Consider the following 20,569-nt stretch of genomic DNA (forward strand, 5'->3'; position numbering starts at 1 on the left):
CCGGTGACCCTCAACCTCAGAACCTACCTCCACAGCCACTGGTTTCCTTCGTCCAGCTTCTAGGTCCTAGCCTGCAATCTTTGTTTGAAAAAGCCATCCCCCTTTGACTTGTATTGTGCGCCAGATGCTGTGTTGGCACTCTGCACCAGGATGCCTTTTTGCCGCTGAGGGTGTATGTTTGGTGCTGCCTCGTGACCCCCTCAGTGTTTGTCTCAACCCCCGGAGGTTGACCTCTAACTCTGCTTAACTTACCTTTAAGTTGCACAACTTCGAGCGCCCCCAGTCTATGTTGGTTAACATTTGGCACCCAACTCAGAATTTTACCTCTGCACCCGGCTGCCCCAGTGCCACTGGTGGTGCAGTCTTGATGCTCACTTCAACCTTGCCCTGTGCTGACCTAAAACCCTGAAGTCTGGGTTTGTAAGTAAGGAACTTTCCTGTGAAATTGCATTCTTGTCTTCCTCCCATAGGATAACAGTGCTCAAGTGAGCATCTTTCTGCATTGCCAACTATTGTTATTTCTAAAACTGTATCTACCTTGCTGAACTGAAGTCTTGCATTAAGTATTTATTTCCTGCATTGAAAAGGATTGCCAATTTGAAAACCGTACTTACCTGCAGAAAAGTTTCTTTGGTACTAGTAATAAAGTATCTGATAGAGACTTCTAGCTGCAGATTCCTTACCTTTGAATTTCCCAGGGGTCAGGCTGGATCCGAAAATGTTTGCTCAAGCAATATCTCTTGTGCGCGCCATTGGGTGGCTCCGTTTCGCTCTGTGTGACGTCAGCGTCCTTAGCGTTGGTTATGACGTCAGTCACCTATATAGGCACCACCCAGGCGCACGGACGTCAGTTCTTTTTACAAACAATTGGTCTTGGATTTAGTCATTGAGTGTGTGTAATCATTTCTTACCTATGTGTGTACAACAAATGGCGAGCACTTCCCCCTATTATGCCTAACTGCTCGCCCATAATACTACAAAAGAGAGTATTAGTATTATCTACTTTAGCCTCTGTAAAGCCTCAGTGGATCTACTGGACGCTGTGCAAACTATGCCTTATTTGGTATAGTATATACAGAGCCAGCTTCCTACATACCTGACCAACGTTTTGAACAAGGAATTTAAAGCTACATCTTAACAGAGAAAATGATAAGCCTACCTCTTCCCAGGCACCATATTATTTGTTGAGCTGTAAAATGTGCATGGCTACTGTACATGGTATTGGTGGCAGGTTACGGTATACTCTACTCAAATGTATGCAAGGTGTGAAGGGAGGCTTACATTTCATGCAGACATTATTGTACTGTAAACAACAAAACATAATTCACAACAGACCTATTTTTAATGGATTCTTCTAACCGCTGCTTTAATCGAGGAACTAGATCGCAGAGCATCCTGATATCATTGTGACATAATTGAGAGAGAGAGAGAGAGAGAGAGAGAGACGAGGATGGAACAAGGCCCACCTGGAATTCCGCAAAGGTGTCAGGCTGGGCTACCTCTGCCATGTCCGCCGAATTGCCAGCTGGGCCTTCTGAATCTACTTCAGGTTCAGCTCCGAATCCAGAGCAGGTTCCTCACCCGGCGCCATGATGCATGTGAGTTCCTGCAGCGTTGACACCGACCCCCAAACTACTCTAGAGGAGAATTTCGAGCACATAGCTGTAGTGATCATGTCCACGTAGGTTCAGGTGATTCAAGGAGGTTTTATTCAAGATGGTACAAGATCACAGGAAGACCATAAGGAGACCAGAGTGAGGCCCCACCAGGAGCAGCCAGCATGCTGCTCAGCCCAGCTAACTGTGACTATTTGACTCACAACATTCTATAACATGCCATCACAGTAAGATTCTACAGGCCGGGCATGAATAGCATTGAACTCGGGATATAAAATATCCCCCTTTCTCCCAAATATACAAAAGAACAACAACTCAGGATATAACAATAGCGCTGTCTGACTCTGAACCAAATCCATCCCTCCCTGGTACAAAGCAGCACACTTGTTCAGTACCTGGTGCAAATCCCTTATGACTCCGATAAGACAATGCCTCTCCCTAGAAGTTGCTCACAACAACAGCTTTCTGGACTCTGACCAGAGTCAGCCTGTATTAGCATGAAGATGATTATGATAATTTCTACACTGACCTGCAAGAGGCCAGTGGCCTAGACATGTCACCTGATACGTGGTCAGTGTTCACCCACTTGCCCAGTCATTCTACTGAAGAATCTGCCTTTTGCCATGGTCCTTAAAAATGTTGCTGAGGTGCTAGACCTGTAACTTCCTTTAGTTGAAGTAAAAACAAATGTACTTATAGAGGTTTTACAACCAAGGCAAACCTCCTCAAAGCCTCTGCTTCATTTAAGGAGGCATTTATTGACACACTCATTTAAAACTTGGGTGAAACCTTGCTTTTCTCTCCAGTAAGCAGACCATTCACACATCGCCACAGATGAGCTTCAGGTGACCCAGCCTTTTTGTCCCAGCATCCAACCCCAGAAAGCCTGATGGTACAGGCCCCCATCAGCAGGATCAACCCAAACTCCTTCCTCATGACCCTGTCAGATAAGAAGTTGAAGAGAATGGAGGCTTTCCGGGTGAGAATGTTCTCTTCTGACAGCCCAGCCTTGCCCTTGGATTCGTCAACACCTGCTGTTTGCTGAGACACTACTCCCACACATTTTGGGGAAGGCCAATGTCCTAAAATGTCCGTAATGTGAGCAATACACTTCCACTTTATGGGGAAACAATCTCACCTCATCTTGTGCACAGGAACAGACTAGGGAATTTCAAAATAAAACCCATAGGCCTCCATACTTTGCCAATGTTTTTAAGTACTTGTTCTGGGCATCCCTTTACCTCCTCTTTCTATATTAATTGTTAACATCCACTGATTCATATCTGGATTACACGCTTATATGGCTACCTCCTTTTGTTGCTAAACTTTATAGTGAATTCCCTGGAACGTTTCTTTACTCTCAAGTGAGGCTTGCCTGATATAACCAGTTAAACTGCTGCTTTAGTTCCTGTGATGCTGAATATGTCCTATGATATTATGTCTTGTGGATTCTACATATTATCCAAGCAGCCATTTTCCACTGCAAGAGAGGTCTTGATATAATCTTTAGTATTCGATTACAAAAAATCACTCAATGGTGGTCCTTCATTATGGCACACTAGGTGTATATCTTGTTCCTACATCCAATGACCTTATGAACTGTGCTCATGTAATCACAGGCCTCAGATCTTGTTTTTTCCAGAATGATGACTAATACCTGATCTGAAAATCATGGGTACGCTATTGTATCCTTCTACCTATTCTAAAGATTATTTGTAGACAGGCATGCGCAAAAGATATGAATCAATATACTTGGTGCTGGAGACATGATAAGTTGAGGCACAGTTTCACTATCTCACTTTTTTAAAAAGGAAATCGGCTCTTGAGCATACAAACAATTAGCAATTCTTGTGTAAAGCCAGCCTACATAAAGATCGATTTTCAATGAGCAAGTCCATTATTTTTGGATCCATGATTCAACCCACAGCAACTTTCAGGTCAGAGGTTAGACCTTGTGATAACTGTGTGTTATATTCTATAAATTGCAAGTGGGTAGCCCCAAATTACATAAAATACTTTGTTGTATTCTCATATTGTAACAATTGTGATTGCTTGTTCCTAAACTCCGTGCTGACTGATGTGCCACTGTTTAAAGTGCCTACCTAGATCTGAACATCCAGGATCTCAAAAGGAACAAAATAATTTGGCCATTAACTTATACTTTAGCAAGCATGGCTTGGACAAGCATTACTAAATAATACAAATTACGGATTTGAAAAACTTGTTATAAAAAAGCAAAACAGCAATTGTGTGCTATAGGGGCTGAACAGGCATGTTCTGTACTTCACAAAACTTTGGAGTTTTCCTTTCATAGTGCAGCATAAGAATGAGGGAAACATGAAAAACAAGCTATTTAGCTTTGGCAACAAACTTTCTGGAAAAGCATAATGTATATTCAAATTGAACCTTATGCAAGCACCAAATGCATCAAAAAACATTTGAAGCAATATTATACAATTGTGACTATTGAAACTACTCCACTTCAGCCTCAGAGGCTTCATGATTGATAACAGCTGAGACAAGTCTTTTCCATCCCTCAGAAGAACAAGTTACTTCCCTTCAATAAGGTCCTTTCCAGGGAAAGAGATTATCTAACCTCAGATTCCTCACCTTGTAAATTTCCCCAAGCCCCGGACTGACTCTGGAAACTTTACAGCAATTCCCCTGCGTGTCAGTAGGCGGCATTGTGTGGCTCTGTTGCTTCTAATGTGATGTCATGCCCCTATATATGCACCACCTCAATGCGCTGACATCAGTTTCTTTCTGATGTCTGTTCATGCCATCGGACCAAGAGCCATGAAAATCAGGTAGTACAGTGTTCAGATCATTTATATTTGGCATCTTATTAAAGAAAATAATGGTCAACTACACAGAATGGGGAGGAGGGTGACTTGGTGAGGATTCTCCGGTTAGATAGTCTCAACCAAAAATGCAGTTACTGAAGTTAAATATCATGTTTTTCTGATAGAGACTTCAAGCCGCAGATACCTCACCTTGTGAATAGATACCAAAGCAGTGCAAAAGCAGTACACCTCCTGCAGTTCCAATGCCACCATCCTGTCTCCTGGGTCCAGGGCAGAGAGAACCTGGACTAAGGTTATCTTGAATTTCTCCTTTCCCCCTGGAAGAAGGTGAGCGGGCAAAGATCCAAGGTGGGGCGAATGCTTCTGCCCTTCCTCTGCACTAAAAAATAGTGGAAATAACAGCTAGTTACCGAGGCCAGAATTTTCTCTCGATGGCTCCTTTGGCCAAAAGAGCCTAGAATTCCTGCAGCAAAATGGACAAATGGTCCTCAGACAGCAGCTCTGGTGTAGGGGATGGTGTAGGAATGGCATGCCGCAATCTTGCTGGACGATCTGCAGGACTCACTTGTAGGATATTATTGCTGGCTACTCATGAAGAAAATTAGTGATCCTGCCTCCAGCAGGCTGACCGTGTGCTTCTAAGGGCAAACTAAAGCAGCAATGAGGCTGTTACTGGCAGGGGATGGGGAACTTGGAAGTTTGTTGTCCCTGCTGTCCTGGATTTTGCCTGCCGGACCACCTACCTCGGCCTCAAAAGGACTGGGTCACTTGCTGTTGCTGTGTGGAATCTTAGCATTGTCTGAATGTGAAACCTCTAGTGATTTCCTAAAAGGAGCCAAATGGTTTGGGTATTGCCTTGAGGGCCTAGAAAAGCAGAGGGAGTTGCTCTGTTGTCTTTCGAGCGCTCCAGGTTGGAGTCTGCTTTTTGAACAAAGAGACTAGGCTCACAGGGCATATGTGATACTTCCATCTTATCCACTGATGGCGAAGCTGCACCACCCTTTTGCCCACTGCCCTGCCTAGGAGTCAGTCGTGTCTAGTCCAAAATGCATGACACATTTAGCCGCATCCTGAATGGTCTGTGCTAAATTTGCTTGAAGTTCTTCTGGGACAGCTGGCAAAATTTCAGCAAGTGTCCCAAAATGTGGCGACCTAGACCCTGAACTTGGGAGTGAGGAGACAATGCTCCTGTAAGAATTTGATTAAGCCTTTTGCTGTGCCGCTGACCTTAAAGTGCCTGGAATCCAACCTGCCTCCAGAGAGAGAGAAACCTGCAGGAGGTATCTGTCCATGAAGTACCAGAAGCAGGCAAATTCCAGTGGTTTGGGTCTGTCAAGCCGAGGAAGACTGTGGCAATTAATAATGTGAGCCCTAGGATCTTCGGCGGAATCTCTCTAGGAGTGTTTCTGAGCAGGAATCGCAGATTAATGATTAAGCTTATTATTATGCATAAGACCATTCACTACTATTCATGCTGCTCCTATCAAGAGTTGTACATGTGGTGGATTTCACCTCTGAAGACCAGAGCTGCGCCAGTGGTTGACATTGCCGCTAAGAGTTATGTCTGTGGTTGACATTGCCACCAAAATCATGAACTATACCCGTAATAGTCGTTGCTACCAAACTTGAGAGAGTGCGTGTGGCAGTCGCCTCTGAGAAGTGTGTCCCCTTTGTGCTGCTGTGACCTGACCCCCGATCCATTCCATCTGTGGGGCGTCTGGCTTGCTGTCCATCGCCGAGCGACCAAGAAGCAGGTTTGATGTCTGCTGAGAGCCTCCACTTATATTCAGTACTTACCAATTCAGAAGGACTCCAGACAGCAGCACCCACTGCCCCATCATAGTGCGGCCTGCCAGATGCAATGGCTGCGTCTGCTGCTAGTATGCTTCCACCCGGGAGAGGTTCAATGCACATGTTGCTGGGGATGACTGTTGAAACTGACATGAAGACCTGCATGTGGTTGAAATTGTTTATAGGGAGACTAAAACGAGAGGAGGGAATTGAGGGTAGTAGCCAGGAACAGTAATCATAGTACCAGTATAACGTTGTTTTTAATATTATCTGTGTGGTGTTCCATTTTGAGTGTGTGTATTATAGCACTTTTCTTATCTAAGAAAAGCACTAGGTTGAACATTCAGTTATTGTGCTGCTGGTCTGTTTGTCGAGCTTACTTAGCCTTACGTTACCTTCCTGATAAGCCTATGTGTGCTCTCCATTTCCACAGAGTATCAAGTTCTGAAGGGGTTGTACTTTTCACAGCAATGTAAGGAGAAGCACTGGAGATATGAGGCAGACCACCCCAGCCCCCATATCTTATTCTTAATATTTGACCACACCTTAAGCAAAAAGTAAAAACTGGCTTCAGGTTATCACTAAATATAATTGACTATATCTTTTGTACAAGTGTAAAAAAGATTTAATGATTTCAGTTATAAGAACAATAACAGTATATGGTGTGAGCTGCATTATACCCTTACAGGGTACTTGTTAACACGTGAATTTCTAAGATGCATATAAATATATGTGCTAGCTCAATGGGTCTTTCAACTGATTGCTTCAGATCAATTTAGTTTACAAGTCTGCCAACACAAGCACAAACTTATTAATAAGACTTACTGTTTATAACTGCATAGAACTGCAAAACTTAAAAAAAAGAAGAAAGTTAAACTTGTCAAATATGTATAACCAAATCCCAGGATTTTAGTTCTGAAATCGCTGTTTAGTCAAGTTTTTTGTTACTAATGTGAGAGGTATACTCATAGTGCTTTTATTGTGTCTTCCAGATTGCATTTTCACAGCACAGCAACTTTATGGACCTTGTACAGTTCTTTGTAACATTTTTCAGGTGTGTATCAAGCATATTTTAATATTTTGGCTCTTTCTTATGAATTACAATTATTTTCAATCTCCACTATGAGTTACAAAATGTGTGTTGATAATCAAAGAATGTCTGAACTAATTATAATTTGAATTTTGAAAAAAGCCTACTTTAATGTAATTAGTGTAGTACTTTCAAAATGTTACTATGTCTTCTACATGATAGTACATTAAATTATCTTGAATGAGATGTGCCTATAGTTCAGTTTGTAAATTAAATGCCTTGTTTTGCAAACTTTAGGATATTTTTATTTGACTTGTACAGCCTTCAGGTCTTCAGTGCTCCAGTCCAAGGCTTGCATAGCTCTGATATTCTCCCACTTGTCAGATGTGAGGCAATCCCCTATCTGATAGACTACTAGCGGCAGATTCCTTCACGTAGAATTATCCCCAGGCGTGAGACTGGATCCGGAAACCTTCTTTGCCCAGCATCCCCGCGCGCTGGGGGGATGGCACACGGGACTCCGCCCAGGCGTTGTCCGCGTACGTGACGTCAGCGAGGTCACAAGTCCCACCCCGGCGCGCCTACGTCAGTTTTTTCCTTTTCCGCCTGCAACGCGGATCCGGTTTGTGCTCTGGGCCTGTTTAGGCCTTTCCCTTATGCTATTGCTGCGTTTGTGGGAACAGTGTGCGTATGCCTTTGGGCTTTAAAACTTGCACGTCGTGTGGCCGCCTCATGTTGGCGACGGATCCTCTACCCATCTGTATGTGGTGTTTGGGGGACCACCACGAATCCCCTGATTGTGAGGCGTGCCAGCAGATGAGCGCCGGATGAAACTTTTTTCGGCTTGTGTGTCCAGGTCGGCGTCGTCATCTCGCCCGGCCCCTGCGGACGGTTCTCGGACCCGCGGCTTCCCTTGCAGACTTCGATTTTCTCCCAGGTCGCAAGAGCGCTTCATACCTCTTGGTAAGTGTCGCAGTTTGTCGCCGAGGGTCGGGTTCCGGCCTGTCGGGGGCATGGGCTCTCCGAGCCCAGATGGAGACATATGCGGCGGCTTTGCAGGCCTCGCTGGCTTCTCCTCCTTCCCCTCCTGGGACGTCAGCGGATCCCTGGCAGTGTGCAGGGCCCCCGCGGCGTCGACGGCGGCTCCAGCCCCGGTGCCGACTGGTTAGGATCCAGGCTCCGAGGATGTGGTGCCGTTGGGGTGCAGCTATTCGGGGGTCCCTCCTTCGGACCACGGCGCCTCTGCTTCACCGCAAACTCCCGCGGGAGTCCCTGTGGTGTTGTGGGAAGTCGCTGGGGCTCGGGTCGCGCCCCCAAGACCCTCTAGGTTATCGGGACTGGTGGCAGCCTTGTCTGAGGCCAAGGTGACGCCGCTACGGCGCAGGCGGCTGCTGGCACTGGCGGCGCTACAGGGGTCGGCGGAGGGCCCATCTCACCCTGTCACGGGGCACGCCTGGCGGGGGTCTCCTCGTCCCTCCCCGGGCCCTTCTCCTCCCTCCACGCAGGCGGCTGCATCGTTGGAGGTCAGGTCGGTGCCGCCCCTTCGCCACCCCGGCTCCGGTCCCCTGCGCCGTGTGCTGTGTCGGAGGTCGCCCCGGCGTCTCCTCCGGTGCCGGTCGATGACTGTGCCCTGCCTCAGGTTGCAGACTCTTCGGCGCCGGGCCGACGTCTGGTTGTTGACTCGTCTTCGGACGTCTCCTCTTCTCCAGAGGTTCGGCGGTTGCTGGTGTCATCCTCGCCGGGGACGGGTCACCGTGTCGTTACTTTTTCCTAGACGTTGTCTTAAGGCGGCTCCTCGCCGTCGCCACGACCGCCGTCTTCGCCGGAGGAGCCGCAGGCCCCCCACTCCTCGGTCCCTCTTCCTTCCTTCCTGCCTGGGCCCTTTCTTCCTCCGGTTGGCTTGAGGGATGGCCGCGTTAGCTTGCAGCCATCACCTAATGAGGAGCTGCTTTCCCCTCCGCGGGGCCCTACGGAGGCGGGTGCGGCTTTCGCCCGCGCTGTTTCCACAGCTGTGGGAATTTTGCACCTGGGTGGTCCAGCTACCCATTTTCCCGCAGATCATCTTCTGGAGGTTCTCCATCAGGGCTCTGGTGGTAGGGAACTGTTGCTTTCCTTCGAGGGTTCACTCCCCTCTTCTCTCTTGGGGACTTGGGACCGTCCGGCCACAGGGGACCCGTGCCCCAGCACCTTCTGCACCGCCACCATCCGGCCCTTAACACTGTGTGTTTTGGCTAGGGCCACTTCTTGCTTGTGGGACTCTGCGGAGTCCCTTATGTATGCCGCTTCTCAGGAGGGTGCCTGTGTGGATTTGAGACACCATGTCTTGGATGGTCGGGAACTGGCGGCGTTTATCCTTCGCTCCGCTCTGGATATCTCGGAGGTGCTGGACCGTGCCATGGCTTCTAAGGCTGCCTTTCATCGCCATGCCTGGGTTCGGGAAAGTGTGTTCCCGGAGAATGTTTGAGAACGGCTGGTGAACCTCCCCTTCGATGGTGCTCTTTTGTTCCATGCCCCTGCGGACTCAGCCATCCAGAGGTTCTTGGTGGGGCTTCGTCCTCCTCCTCCTCCTCCTCCTCCCCCTTCTCCTTCTTCTCCTCCTCAGTGACTTGCGTCTTGATCTGGTTCTTGGAGTTGTTCTTCCGTTGGGGCGGGTCGCTCCGGTTGTCTGTTCTGTGTGCTTCATGGCCACTCTAGTCCTCCTTGCTCAGGCTGTGGTTCTGTTGGCTGCGGGCCAGCCCCTTTTTGACTGTGTGTTTTTCCTTTGGGTTTTTTACACCATGCTGGGCCTGAGATTGGGCCTTCTGCGTTTCCCCTCTGGCTGTTTGATAGGCCTTCTGCGGGGTTTTTTGCCGCAGGTCTTTTTTGTTGTCCACTGCTGCTGAAGTTTCTTCCTAAGAGGTTCCCATGTCTTGGATATGACGTGCCCTATGTGGAGCAGGGTTGGCTGTTATATAGCCCTGGTATGTGCTGGGGAGTTGTGGTCGCCTGCGGGCTTCTGCTCTTCATGGCGTTATGGTATATTGTGGATGCAACTTTCTTCGCCTTTTTGCTTTGAGTGTTTCTTTCTGTGGTGCCCCTGGCGTTGGGCGGAGCTTGCTAGTGCTACCCTCTTGTTCTTTCTCACTGTTGTGCCTTCTTGGGGCTTTGGTGGGACTGTCATCCTGCCTTCTCCGCTGCTTCCAGTGGGTCTTGCACTCAGTTCTACCTTTTCTCCATTTTGGGGGGATGGTCCCTGACTTCTGGACCCTCTTGCGGGCGCAGTTTGTCCTTGCGGGGCGTTGGACGATTCTTCCTGGTGACCTCGAGTTCCCCTTTTTGGCTTCCGCCTGCTTCTTGCTGCTGGCGCCATCCTGTCTGGGATTGCCTTTGCTCTGCCTCTTCTCCTTGGAGTCTCTAGGTTGCTCTTCTCTTTCGGTGCTCCTTTCCTTGCCTTGCCTCGTTTCCTCTGATGAGTGAGGACTGGCTCTCTTCTCCTCTTTTCCCGAACACCCCCCCCTTGCCTTTTTTGAGGCTGGTGGCTTCCTGCTGGCGGGGGGTTTCCCTTTGCCTGGGGGACGGGGCTCCTCGTCCTGTTTTCGGAATCGGCCCCCGGGCGGTCCTCTGTTCTGCCCAGGTGGGAGGGGTCCTCTCGCAGACCCTCCTTTCCCCTTGGGTATGGCTAGGGTATCTATTCTATGTGAAGGAATCTGCGGCTAGTAGTCTCTATCAGATGTACGATTTACTTACCTTCGGTAACGGTGTATCAGGTAGAGACGATGCTAGCCGCAGATTACGTCATGGCCCGCCCTTCCTCCCCGTTCTGCGAGGGCTTGTGATTTGGCCTTTTGTGGGTGGCTGTGTCTTCTAGGTGTACAGTCTTTCCCTCTTTCTGTCAGGCTGTCCCTTTTTTCCTCCCCGTTGTCCCATGGAAGGGTAGGTTTATTGGTACTTCTGGCTCTTTGCGATCCTTTAGGTTAGGGTCTTTTGGCTGTGCCTCTGCCCTTGTTCCTGATGGGGTTTGTCACGCTCTGTGATGGGGATGTCTTGGAGTTTTGTCATTCCCTGTGTGTCCCCGACTGGTTCCCCTTCCTTGCCTTTGGTTGGGGTTGTAGTCCTGGTGCATGTTATCGTGACATTTTTACACATGTCCCTTGTCTGGGGGGGGGGGGGGGGGGGGGGGAGATGTCTCTGTACTGGCAAGGTTGCTGCTCTGTTCTTTATTCTCTCCCTGCCTTTGGGTACTGCAGTGCCGGGCGCTGCTCTTTATGGTGTTGTTTCTTACCATTCCTGTGTCTGCTCTTTCGCACACTGTTCCTGTTCTCTCACAGTTTTGTCTGCTGGCTCCCCGTTGTGGCGCGGAAAAGTTCTCCGAAGAAAACTGACGTAGGCGCGCCGGGGTGGGACTTATGTGACCTCACTGACGTCACGTGCGTGGACGAGCCTGGGCGGAGTCGCGAGATACCATCCCCCCGGCGCGCTGGGATAAGAAGTTTTCCGGATCCAGTCTCACGCCTGGGGATTATTCTACGTGAAGGAATCTGTGGCTAGAATCGTCTCTACCAGATACAACTTTACCAAAGGTAAGTAAATTCTACGTTTGGGCTCTTTTACAATTTGGCTTCATGGGGTTTAACATATAGTCCAAGAAGAGGTGATGAACCTTAATATTTCTTTTTTTTCATTTCCTTAGGGAGTACAGGTACTTAAGCTTCTATCACTATGTCTGAGGCAGATTTTTCTTCTAAGGCATCCCTTTTCAGAGCTTTTCACATGTTTAGAAAGAGATTTGTCAATCTACACAAGCATTGTCTTGTCTGCACTAGGAGCATAAAAATTAGAAATGTGATGCAAGTCACACATTATGTGCCAGGACACTTTGTGAGAGAAGGTTGGCCTGTGTCTTGTAAGCTACTGAATTCTAAAGTGTAACGGGAAGCTGGTGATTCCACAAGCAGTTTGTTTCACAGACGTTGTCAAGGCTTACTTAAAAAAAAAAACTCTTCTCCTGCTCCCCGGTGAAAAATTCTTTTTTTCCCATCCATAGTTTCAGTACTAGCAGCTCATTCCTCCTGTGACATCTGTGCCTGTATACCTCCTCCCCATCAGTAATCCTGCCTAAGATACAAGTTCTATGAGTTCTGTGCCATTGGCAAGAATACCGCTTGTCTAATGAAGTGCTCGACTTTTCCAAGACCATATCAACAACAAACCTACAGTTTGTGCCAGTGAAGACTAGTCTCTCATCAACCTGGTCCCTACCAAAGCATCTTGTTAGTGGCTCCTGCCTCCTCAGCAGGTCCATCAACTGCAGCCACACTGTTGTCTTGCCTACCATCAGCACCCTCCCCCTCTCTCCCCTTCAGCACGTACCATTTTGATGCCTAACTAGTGAGCTCTCCATGGCCTTGGCTGAGATAGCCACAATCCCTCTGCATTTATTGCATGTTGCTTCATTTTAGATTATTCTACATCCGCCTGCAGAGACCCTAGAAGATCCGTGTTGCATTCTGGTAGATGAGAAAGTTGTCCAAACCTCTGTCAGTGATGGTCCCAAAATTCAAGAGGTCCCTGAGCCTTATTAGCTGAATATACATTTCCTGGCACAAAGTAAGTTGTAGAAGGAACACACGCTTCCTAACTGTAGCCGCAGGGAAGAACTACATTATGGCAACCCTCCTTAGTTCCTTCTTAAATTGAGTGATCAGCACAGGTACAAAGACTTGCCAAACTACCAGCTGCCCATGGGGTATGCAGACTATCTCTACTTTTGCTACATGCTGCAAGACCATTACTTGAGCTTCTCAGTACTTTGCTGGGTGTGCTGTGGCACCTCCTGCATCGCAAGGCGATGAAAGTGTGACGCCAAATTTTTATGGCCTGTGTCTACCCAGCCGTCGTCCTTCGAAATGCTGCTCCTCTTCTTGGGTAAAATCCTCTAGGGAGAAGTGGAATAAAAAGAGGGCATCCAAAGATCCTTTGCCAAAAGTCAACTCAATGTTGAGAAATAAGTAAATCTGAAAGAGACACGTTAGTGATAGATTCCTAACTTTAGAATATTCCCCAGGCGTCAGTCTGGATCCGGAAAGTTTTCTGCTTAGCAGTACCCCTGCGCGCCAGTAGGCGGCGCCGTACGGCTCCACACCCGTCACTGGCGTCGTGCGCGCCGGGATGACGTCACTGAGGCTACTTAGGCGGCACCCATGCGCGCTCACGTCTGTTATTTTTTTTTCCGCGCCGACAGCGCAGATCCGGATTGAGCACGTACCCCGGTCAATTGTTGACCACTTTTTTGAGCCTTTTGTCTCCTTCTCTTGTCTCCTGGTGCACGTAGGGATGCCCGGCTTTAAGTCTTGTGTCGGTGGTGGATCCCTATGAAGTCTGCCTCTACTGCCTGGAGACCGACCATGACTCCTGGGATTGTCGGGACTGCCATGCCATGGTCCCGAAGGCCTTGCGGGAGCGGCGCCAGAAGTTGCTGGAGGTTCGGCACTCCTCTCGCCGCCGCTCTGGGTCTAGGGGCCGTTTGCGGGACCGCTCGCGGGACCGAAGCCATCGCTCCTCGGACTCTGAAGTCTTCACCTTCAGATTCCGGTGAGCGACGCCATAAGAAGTCGAAGAAGCGTGTTCGCTCTCCGAAGTTCCCCCCCTCACCCCCCCCACCCCCCCCCCATCGCTCCCCGGAGGCAGACGAGGGGAACAGGGGCTCCGCCCTTGCGGCTCCTCCGGAGCCTGGGAGTCCCGCGGCCTACACGCTATTCCCGTGCCCATCGGCAACTCCCGAACAGATGCAAGAGTTTCCTGCTGCCATGGACCGCCTGTTTAGGCCTCTGGCTCCCACCGGCGCGCCTGCGGGCCCCGCGGTCCCGTGTCCAGATCCTGTTGACCCGCCGGCCCCAGAGCCGCTGGATCCAGCGCCCGCTGCTCCGGCGCCACAAGGTGTAGCACCGCTGGCTCCGGCCATGGCACTGCCGTTGGCTCCCGCCCCAGCGCCGCCCCTGACCCTGCCACAGGCGCCGCACTGGGTGCCGTTTATCCCACCCTTGTCCCGGTTCTCGGACCATTTTGTTCCGACCTGGGATCCTCATTGAGATGCGGTTCCAGGTTGGCCCCGGCCGGCGCCTCTCCCGGTGCTGCTGGCCCCCTCGCCGGCTCCGGTTCTCCGCCGCGGCTGGCTCCTTCTACCCCGGAGCCAGATGAGGACTGGAACGCCTTGCGCGGCAGTGTGACTCCGAGCAGGATTGGGTGGATGACCTTCAAGATGCGGGTGAACTTGATGTGTCTTCTGACCTGCTATGGAGGAGGGCGCTTCCTACACTATGGTGCTGTGTTGAGCTGCGGAGGCTCTCCATCTCGACCTCCCAGTGGTGGCCCTTAAGACCAACCCCCTTACGGAGATGCTCCAGATGGCGTCTGTCGTATGAGCCACTGCTCTCTTTCAATGAGGCCCTTACCGAAGTCCTCTTGGGCACTTGGTTGCGGCCGGCCTCGGGGCACCAGTGGATAAGAACATCGCTATGCATCGTTGCCTGGCACCCGGTGACCCTGCCTTCTTGACCACTCACCCCACGCCTGAGAGTGCCTTGCCCACGTCTCGGCCGGATAAGGACTCTAAGAAGCTGGACCAATATGGCAAGAAGTTGTTCTCCTTGTCCAACTTGGGGTTGCAGTCGGTTAATACCGTCTGCTTGTTGGGCCGTTACTCTCATGCCGTGTGGGATACGGTAGCAGACGTCCTGCCTCAGTGTTCTGAAGAGGTCCAGGCCGTCCTTTCCCAAGCGATTGCGGAGGGCAAGGATGTGGTGAAGTTTGCCATCAGGTGTGGTCTGGACACGGCTGATTCCTTTGGCAGGGCGATTTCCACGACTGTGGCGTTGCGGCGTCTTGCCTGGTTGCGGTCTACTGGGTTCTCGCTTGATTTCCAGGGCTCGCGCATGGACATGCCTTTTGATGACTCTTGCCTCTTTGGCGACAAGGCAGACAGTGCCCTGCAGCGCTTTAAGGACTCACGGGCTACGGCTAAGTCATTGGGTCTTGACGCTAAGAGCCCTGCCACACCTGGGTTTTGTTCCTTTCGTGGCCAGGGTAAGGGCATCCAGTCCTGCTCCTCTGCAAAGCCTGTGCAGAACTTGCCTCAGCGTGGCCGCGGACAGGGCTTCCGCAGGGGAGGGTCTGGTAACCAGCGGGCGGGGTAGTCCACCTCCGCACCCGCTGCTTCCGCCTCCAAGCCTTCCTAATCCGAGCTTCAGGGGGCACCCCGTGCCGGTTGGAGGCAGGGTTCGTCACCACCTCCACCACTGGCACGGTATCACTTTGGACGAGTGGGTGCTGCAGCTAATCTGCCAAGGTTACTCGCTCCCTTTTCTGTCCTCCCCTCCAGCGGTGCCACCTCGGTACCACCGCATGTCGGGGGATCATTTGTCTCTTCTCCGTCAGGAAGTCGCGGCCCTCCTGGCCAAGGGGGCCATCGAGTATGTTCCCGATCAGGAAGTATTGGGTGGTTGCTATTCCCACTACTTTTTGATCCCCAAGAAGGAAAAGGGAGGCCTGCGCCCCATCTTGGACCTCCGGGTCGCCAACCGATTCCTCCGGAAGGAGAAGTTCAAGATGCTGACTCTGGCTCAGGTCCTGTCTGCCCTGGAGACTGGATGGTAGCGTTGGACTTGCAGGACGCTTATTTTCACATTCCAGTCCTGCCGGCCCACCGGCGTTGCCTGCGGTTCATGGTAGGCCAGGAGCATTTTCAGTTTGCCGTGCTCCCCTTCGGCCTTACCACCGCCCCTCGGGTGTTCACGAAAGTGATGGCGGTGGTCGCAGCTCATCTGCACAGGTCAGGGGTGTCAGTCTTCCCCTACCTCGACGACTGGCTGTTGAAGGCAGGCTCACCCCAGGCAGTTGTCACCCACCTTCAGACAACGGCCGATCTCCTGCATTTGCTGCGGTTCTCCATCAACGTGCCGAAGTCGCACCTGAGTCCCTCTCAGAAGCTCCCCTTCATCGGAGCGGTTCTGGATTCAACCCGGTTTCGGGTTTATCCTCCCGAGCAGCAAGTCCGGGATATTCATGCTATGATTCCGATCTTTCAGCCTCTATCCCGGGTTTCAGTCAGGATGACCCTCCGGCTCCTGAGCCTGCTGGCCTCCTGCATCCTGGTGGTGCAACATGCCAGATGGCACATGTGGGCACTGCAGTGGGACCTGAAGTTCCAGTGGGAGCAGCATCAGGGCAACCTGTCAGATCATGTCCAGAACTCGGAGGGCACTGCACAACAATTGCAGTGGTGGCTCACGAATCGCGATTGGGTCAGTGGCAGATCCCTCTCCCTTCCGCAACCGGAGCACACAGTGGTGACCGATGTGTCCCTCCTGGGATGGAAAGGCTACTTGGGAGAGGCGGAGATTAGAGGACTCTGGTCTCCGGCGGAGTCCTGGCTCCATACCAACCTTTTGGAGCTTCGGGCGATCCGACTTGCACTGAAGGCATTCCTTCCCTTTGTCCAGGGGAGTGTGGTGCAGGTGTTCATGGACAACACCACCGCCATGTGGTATTGCAACAAACAGGGCGGGTGGGGTCGTGGACCCTATGTCAGGAGGCTCTGCGCCTCTGGACTTGGCTGAAACATCAAGGCATTACCTTGGTGGTTCAACACCTGGCAGGTTCTCTGAACACCAGGGCGGACGAACTAAGCCACCGGTGCTTGATGGACCACGAATGGCGTCTGAATTCGGACGTGGCGCAAGGTCTCTTTCAACAGTGGGGAGAGCCTTGGTTAGATCTATTCGCCACCGTAGAGAACGCGCAATGTCATCAGTTATGCACGTTGGAATTTCCAAGGCGGCACTCGCTCGGCGACGCTTTTCGTCGTGTGTGGAGTTGCGGTCTGTTGTACGCCTTTCCGCCTATACCACTTCTGTCCAGAGTGCTGAAGATCAGGCGGGACCGGGCCCAAGTCATCCTTGTGGCTCCGGATTGGGCACGAAGATACTGGTATCCCGAGCTACTCAGCATGGCGATCGATCTCCCGATCTGACTGCCTCTTCGGGAGGATCTTCTGTCGCAGCAGCAGCGGACGGTCTTCCACTCGAACCTGTCCAGCCTCCACCTCCATGCGTGGAGATTTAGCGGCAACAGTTGACAGCTTTCGATCTTCCTCCCAAAGTGTGTGATGTCATCTTGGCAGCCAGGCGTCCCACCACTAAAACGTTGTACGCCTGTTGGTGTAGCAAATTTGTGCCATGGTGCACAGCGAAGGCTGTGGATCCCCTTTCTGCCCCTCTTTCGGAAGTTCTTCTGTTCCTGCCTTCCTTGGCCCGGCAGGGCTCTGCTCTGGGCACTATCAAAGGTTATCTTTCTGCCATCTCCGCCTTTCTCCGGCTTCCTGATCAGCCTTCTCTTTTAAAGTCTCCGGTTGTTAACCGTTTCCTGAAAGGCATTACACACGTTCCCTCCAGTTCCATTCGTCATGCCCCAGTGGGACTTGAACCTTGTGTTGACTTACTTGATGTGCGCTCCCTTTGAGCCGCTTCACAACTGTCCCTTGCGTTTTCTCACCTTAAAGACTGCTTTCCTGGTTGCTATCACCTCTGCCAGATGAGTGCGTGAGCTCCAGGCCCTTTCTTCCAAACCTCCTTTCCTTTCTGTTCCTTCGGACAAGGTGGTTTTAAGACCCGTCCTTCTTTCTTGCCGAAGGTTGTTACGCCCTTTCACATCGGGCAGACCATCACTTTGCCTACCTTCTTTCTGCCTCCACATCCTTCAAAAGAAGAAGAAAGGCTCCACCATCTGGACCCGAAACGTGAGCTCTCATTCTATCTGACGAGCACACAGCGGTTCCGGGTTGATGACCAACTCTTTGTTGGCTACGTGGGCACCAAAATAGGTCGGGCCGTGCATAAGCGGACCATCTCTCAATGGGTCGTTCTGTGCATCAAGGCCTGTTACTCGTTGGCTAAGAAGGAGCCTCCTATGGGGCTGCGTGCCCATTCCACCAGGGCAACGGCAGCCACTACTGCCTTGGGACGCGGCGTTCCCTTGCAGGACATTTGTTAGGCAGCTACGTGGGCCTCGATGCACAAGTTTACCAAGCACTACTGCCTTGACAGTCCAGTCCGGAGGGAAGCTTCTTTGGTCGTTCCGTGCTCCGTGACTTTCTGGTGTAATCTTGTTCGCAGACCCGCCACCAGGGTTGGTATTGCTGGGGTATCTATTCTAAGGTAAGGAATCTATCACTAAATTGTCTCTTTCAGATGCACAAGTTATTACTTGTGTAACGATATATCTATAAGAGACAATTGTTAGTGATAGATTCCTTACCGCCCCACCCATCTTCCCCGTTCTGCAAACTGGTTACTAGGGTTAAGGTCATCCCTCTTAGGGCCCTAGTTTTTTTGCACCAATCGTCAGTATTCTGCATGGCTCTGCGTTCCTGGTGCGGAAAGTCGTGTACAGAACTGACGTCAGCGCGCATGGGTGGCGCCTAAGTACTCTCCGTGGCGTCATCTCGGCGCTTACGACGCCAGTGACGGACGTGGAGCCGCACGACCCCATCTACTGACACGCAGGGGTACTGCTAAGCGAAACTTTCCGGACCAAGTCTGACGCCTGGGGATATTCTTAGATAAGAAATCTATCACTAACTAATGTCCCTTACAGATATATCGTTACACAAGTAGTAACTTGTGCACCAACGCTATTGGCACACGATGTATGGGATCTTTGGCACAGACTCTGATTCACTTCAGGTGGTAGATTTCATTGGACATGATGCACATGATATACTGCCACTCTGTGGTGATGTATTGTATAGAGTGTTAAGTCATAGAATGCCCGTCGAAATCACGAGATTCTATGCACAACAGTTATCTCTGAGACCCTGTTTTATAGATGTCTTAGCTCATTAAATAAATCATTTGAACGCTAAGGCGTTTGAGTGCTCACTTCAATATTTTGGCAACGAGTGAAGTAACGGAGCGAAGAGGAAGACAATACTACGAGCATTGAAGGAGAAAACGGGGGCCAGAGGCTAACGTGGACAGGAAGGTACATGTGGAAGCAAGAGCATGGTAATCATCGTTGAATATAAAGAAAAGAGGTGAGAGGCGTTACAGAACATTTCGACCAAAACCAAGTAGACTTTTGTAGAATTCTTCTGCCTTCTTTGTGCATCGTTATAAAATGAACTGTCACCGGAGTAGGAGCGTGAAGCGAGTGTAGTCCGCATGAACAACATTCCAACACTCCACATGTGAGGAGTTTGTCCGCACATTGTGTTACCACGAGCCATATTGCAATCAGATTGTAAGCAGTCAAGCGCGAGCTGCGCGTCCAAGCTCTTGTTGGAAGCCGCTTTGAGAGTACAATAAGGCACTGGGTGCTGGCGCTAACCTGTACGGGTGAAGCAGGCCATGCTCCTGTCAACTCTGCCTGTATCCTTCCTCAGCCTTCCAGTCTGAGTTGGCGTAGAGATAGAACTCATTTTATCTTTAATTGTGCAAAAAGGCAAACAGCGATTTGTATGCTTTACTGTGATAGTATAAACCCAGTAGTGCAAACAGGCAATCTGTGATTTGCACCCTTTATTGTGGCATAATATGTTCAACATGCTTGCTAACGGGCCGGATGTGCCTAATGTCAACATTGATATATATCCAAGTTCAGCGATTTACACACTTACAGAAGGATAAACAACTATATTGTGCAAATTTTAGCAATTTGCGCACACTATAAAAAAAATATATATTCTGTACATTCCATTTAACCGTCAATCACCCCAGATTTTACTCCATTTTTTTTTTTGTAGGTTTCTAGGTTTTTTCTTTTTTTTTTTTTTTACAGGTCTTTTTTTGAGTATTATTTTTGGTTCATTCTAACGGTATTGCAATAATGCAAAATGTTCCACCTCCTTTTCTGCAAGACCCAAGTGAACCACCAATTGAATGGAATCGATGGGTAAGATCATTTAAAGCATATTTAGGAGCAATTGATGTGCAAAATTTTAGGACTGAAAGGAGGAAGAGTCTAATGTACTATTATTTAGGGTTTGATAGTCAGAATGTGTATGATCAACTGAGCATGAATCCACGGAAGATGAGGATCTGGATGAGTTCAGCACAGCAGTAGCTCAGTTAGGCAAGTGTTTTTCAAAAATGAAGAATGCCACAGCCCAATGAAAGCATTGTTACTTTTATTACAGCATTAAAAATGTTGGCAGCTAAGTGTGAGTTTGACAACATTTTATCAGAATTGATCAGAGACCAGCTGGTAGCAAGGTGTGGTTCAAAAAAGATACAGGAGCATTTACTGACGTGCAAAGATTCTTCTTTGGGTAAGACCATGTAGGAAGCTGGGTTTCT

General features: G+C 50.0%; 1 protein-coding gene across 3 annotated transcripts in view; it reads left to right on the forward strand.

The window, feature by feature from the left end:
- ATRN (attractin) overlaps nucleotides 1–20,569 on the forward strand; it is a 900,609-nt gene that overhangs the window by 526,425 nt on the left and 353,615 nt on the right. For all 3 annotated transcript variants that reach the window (XM_085642692.1, XM_085642691.1, XM_085642693.1), the window contains exon 25: nucleotides 7,204–7,265. In XM_085642692.1, the coding sequence (XP_085498818.1) occupies nucleotides 7,204–7,265 (62 nt within the window). The remainder of the gene's footprint in view (nucleotides 1–7,203; nucleotides 7,266–20,569) is intronic.

This window comes from Triturus cristatus, chromosome 2_2, assembly GCF_964204655.1.
Source record: "Triturus cristatus chromosome 2_2, aTriCri1.1, whole genome shotgun sequence".
Lineage (NCBI taxonomy): Eukaryota > Metazoa > Chordata > Amphibia > Caudata > Salamandridae > Triturus > Triturus cristatus.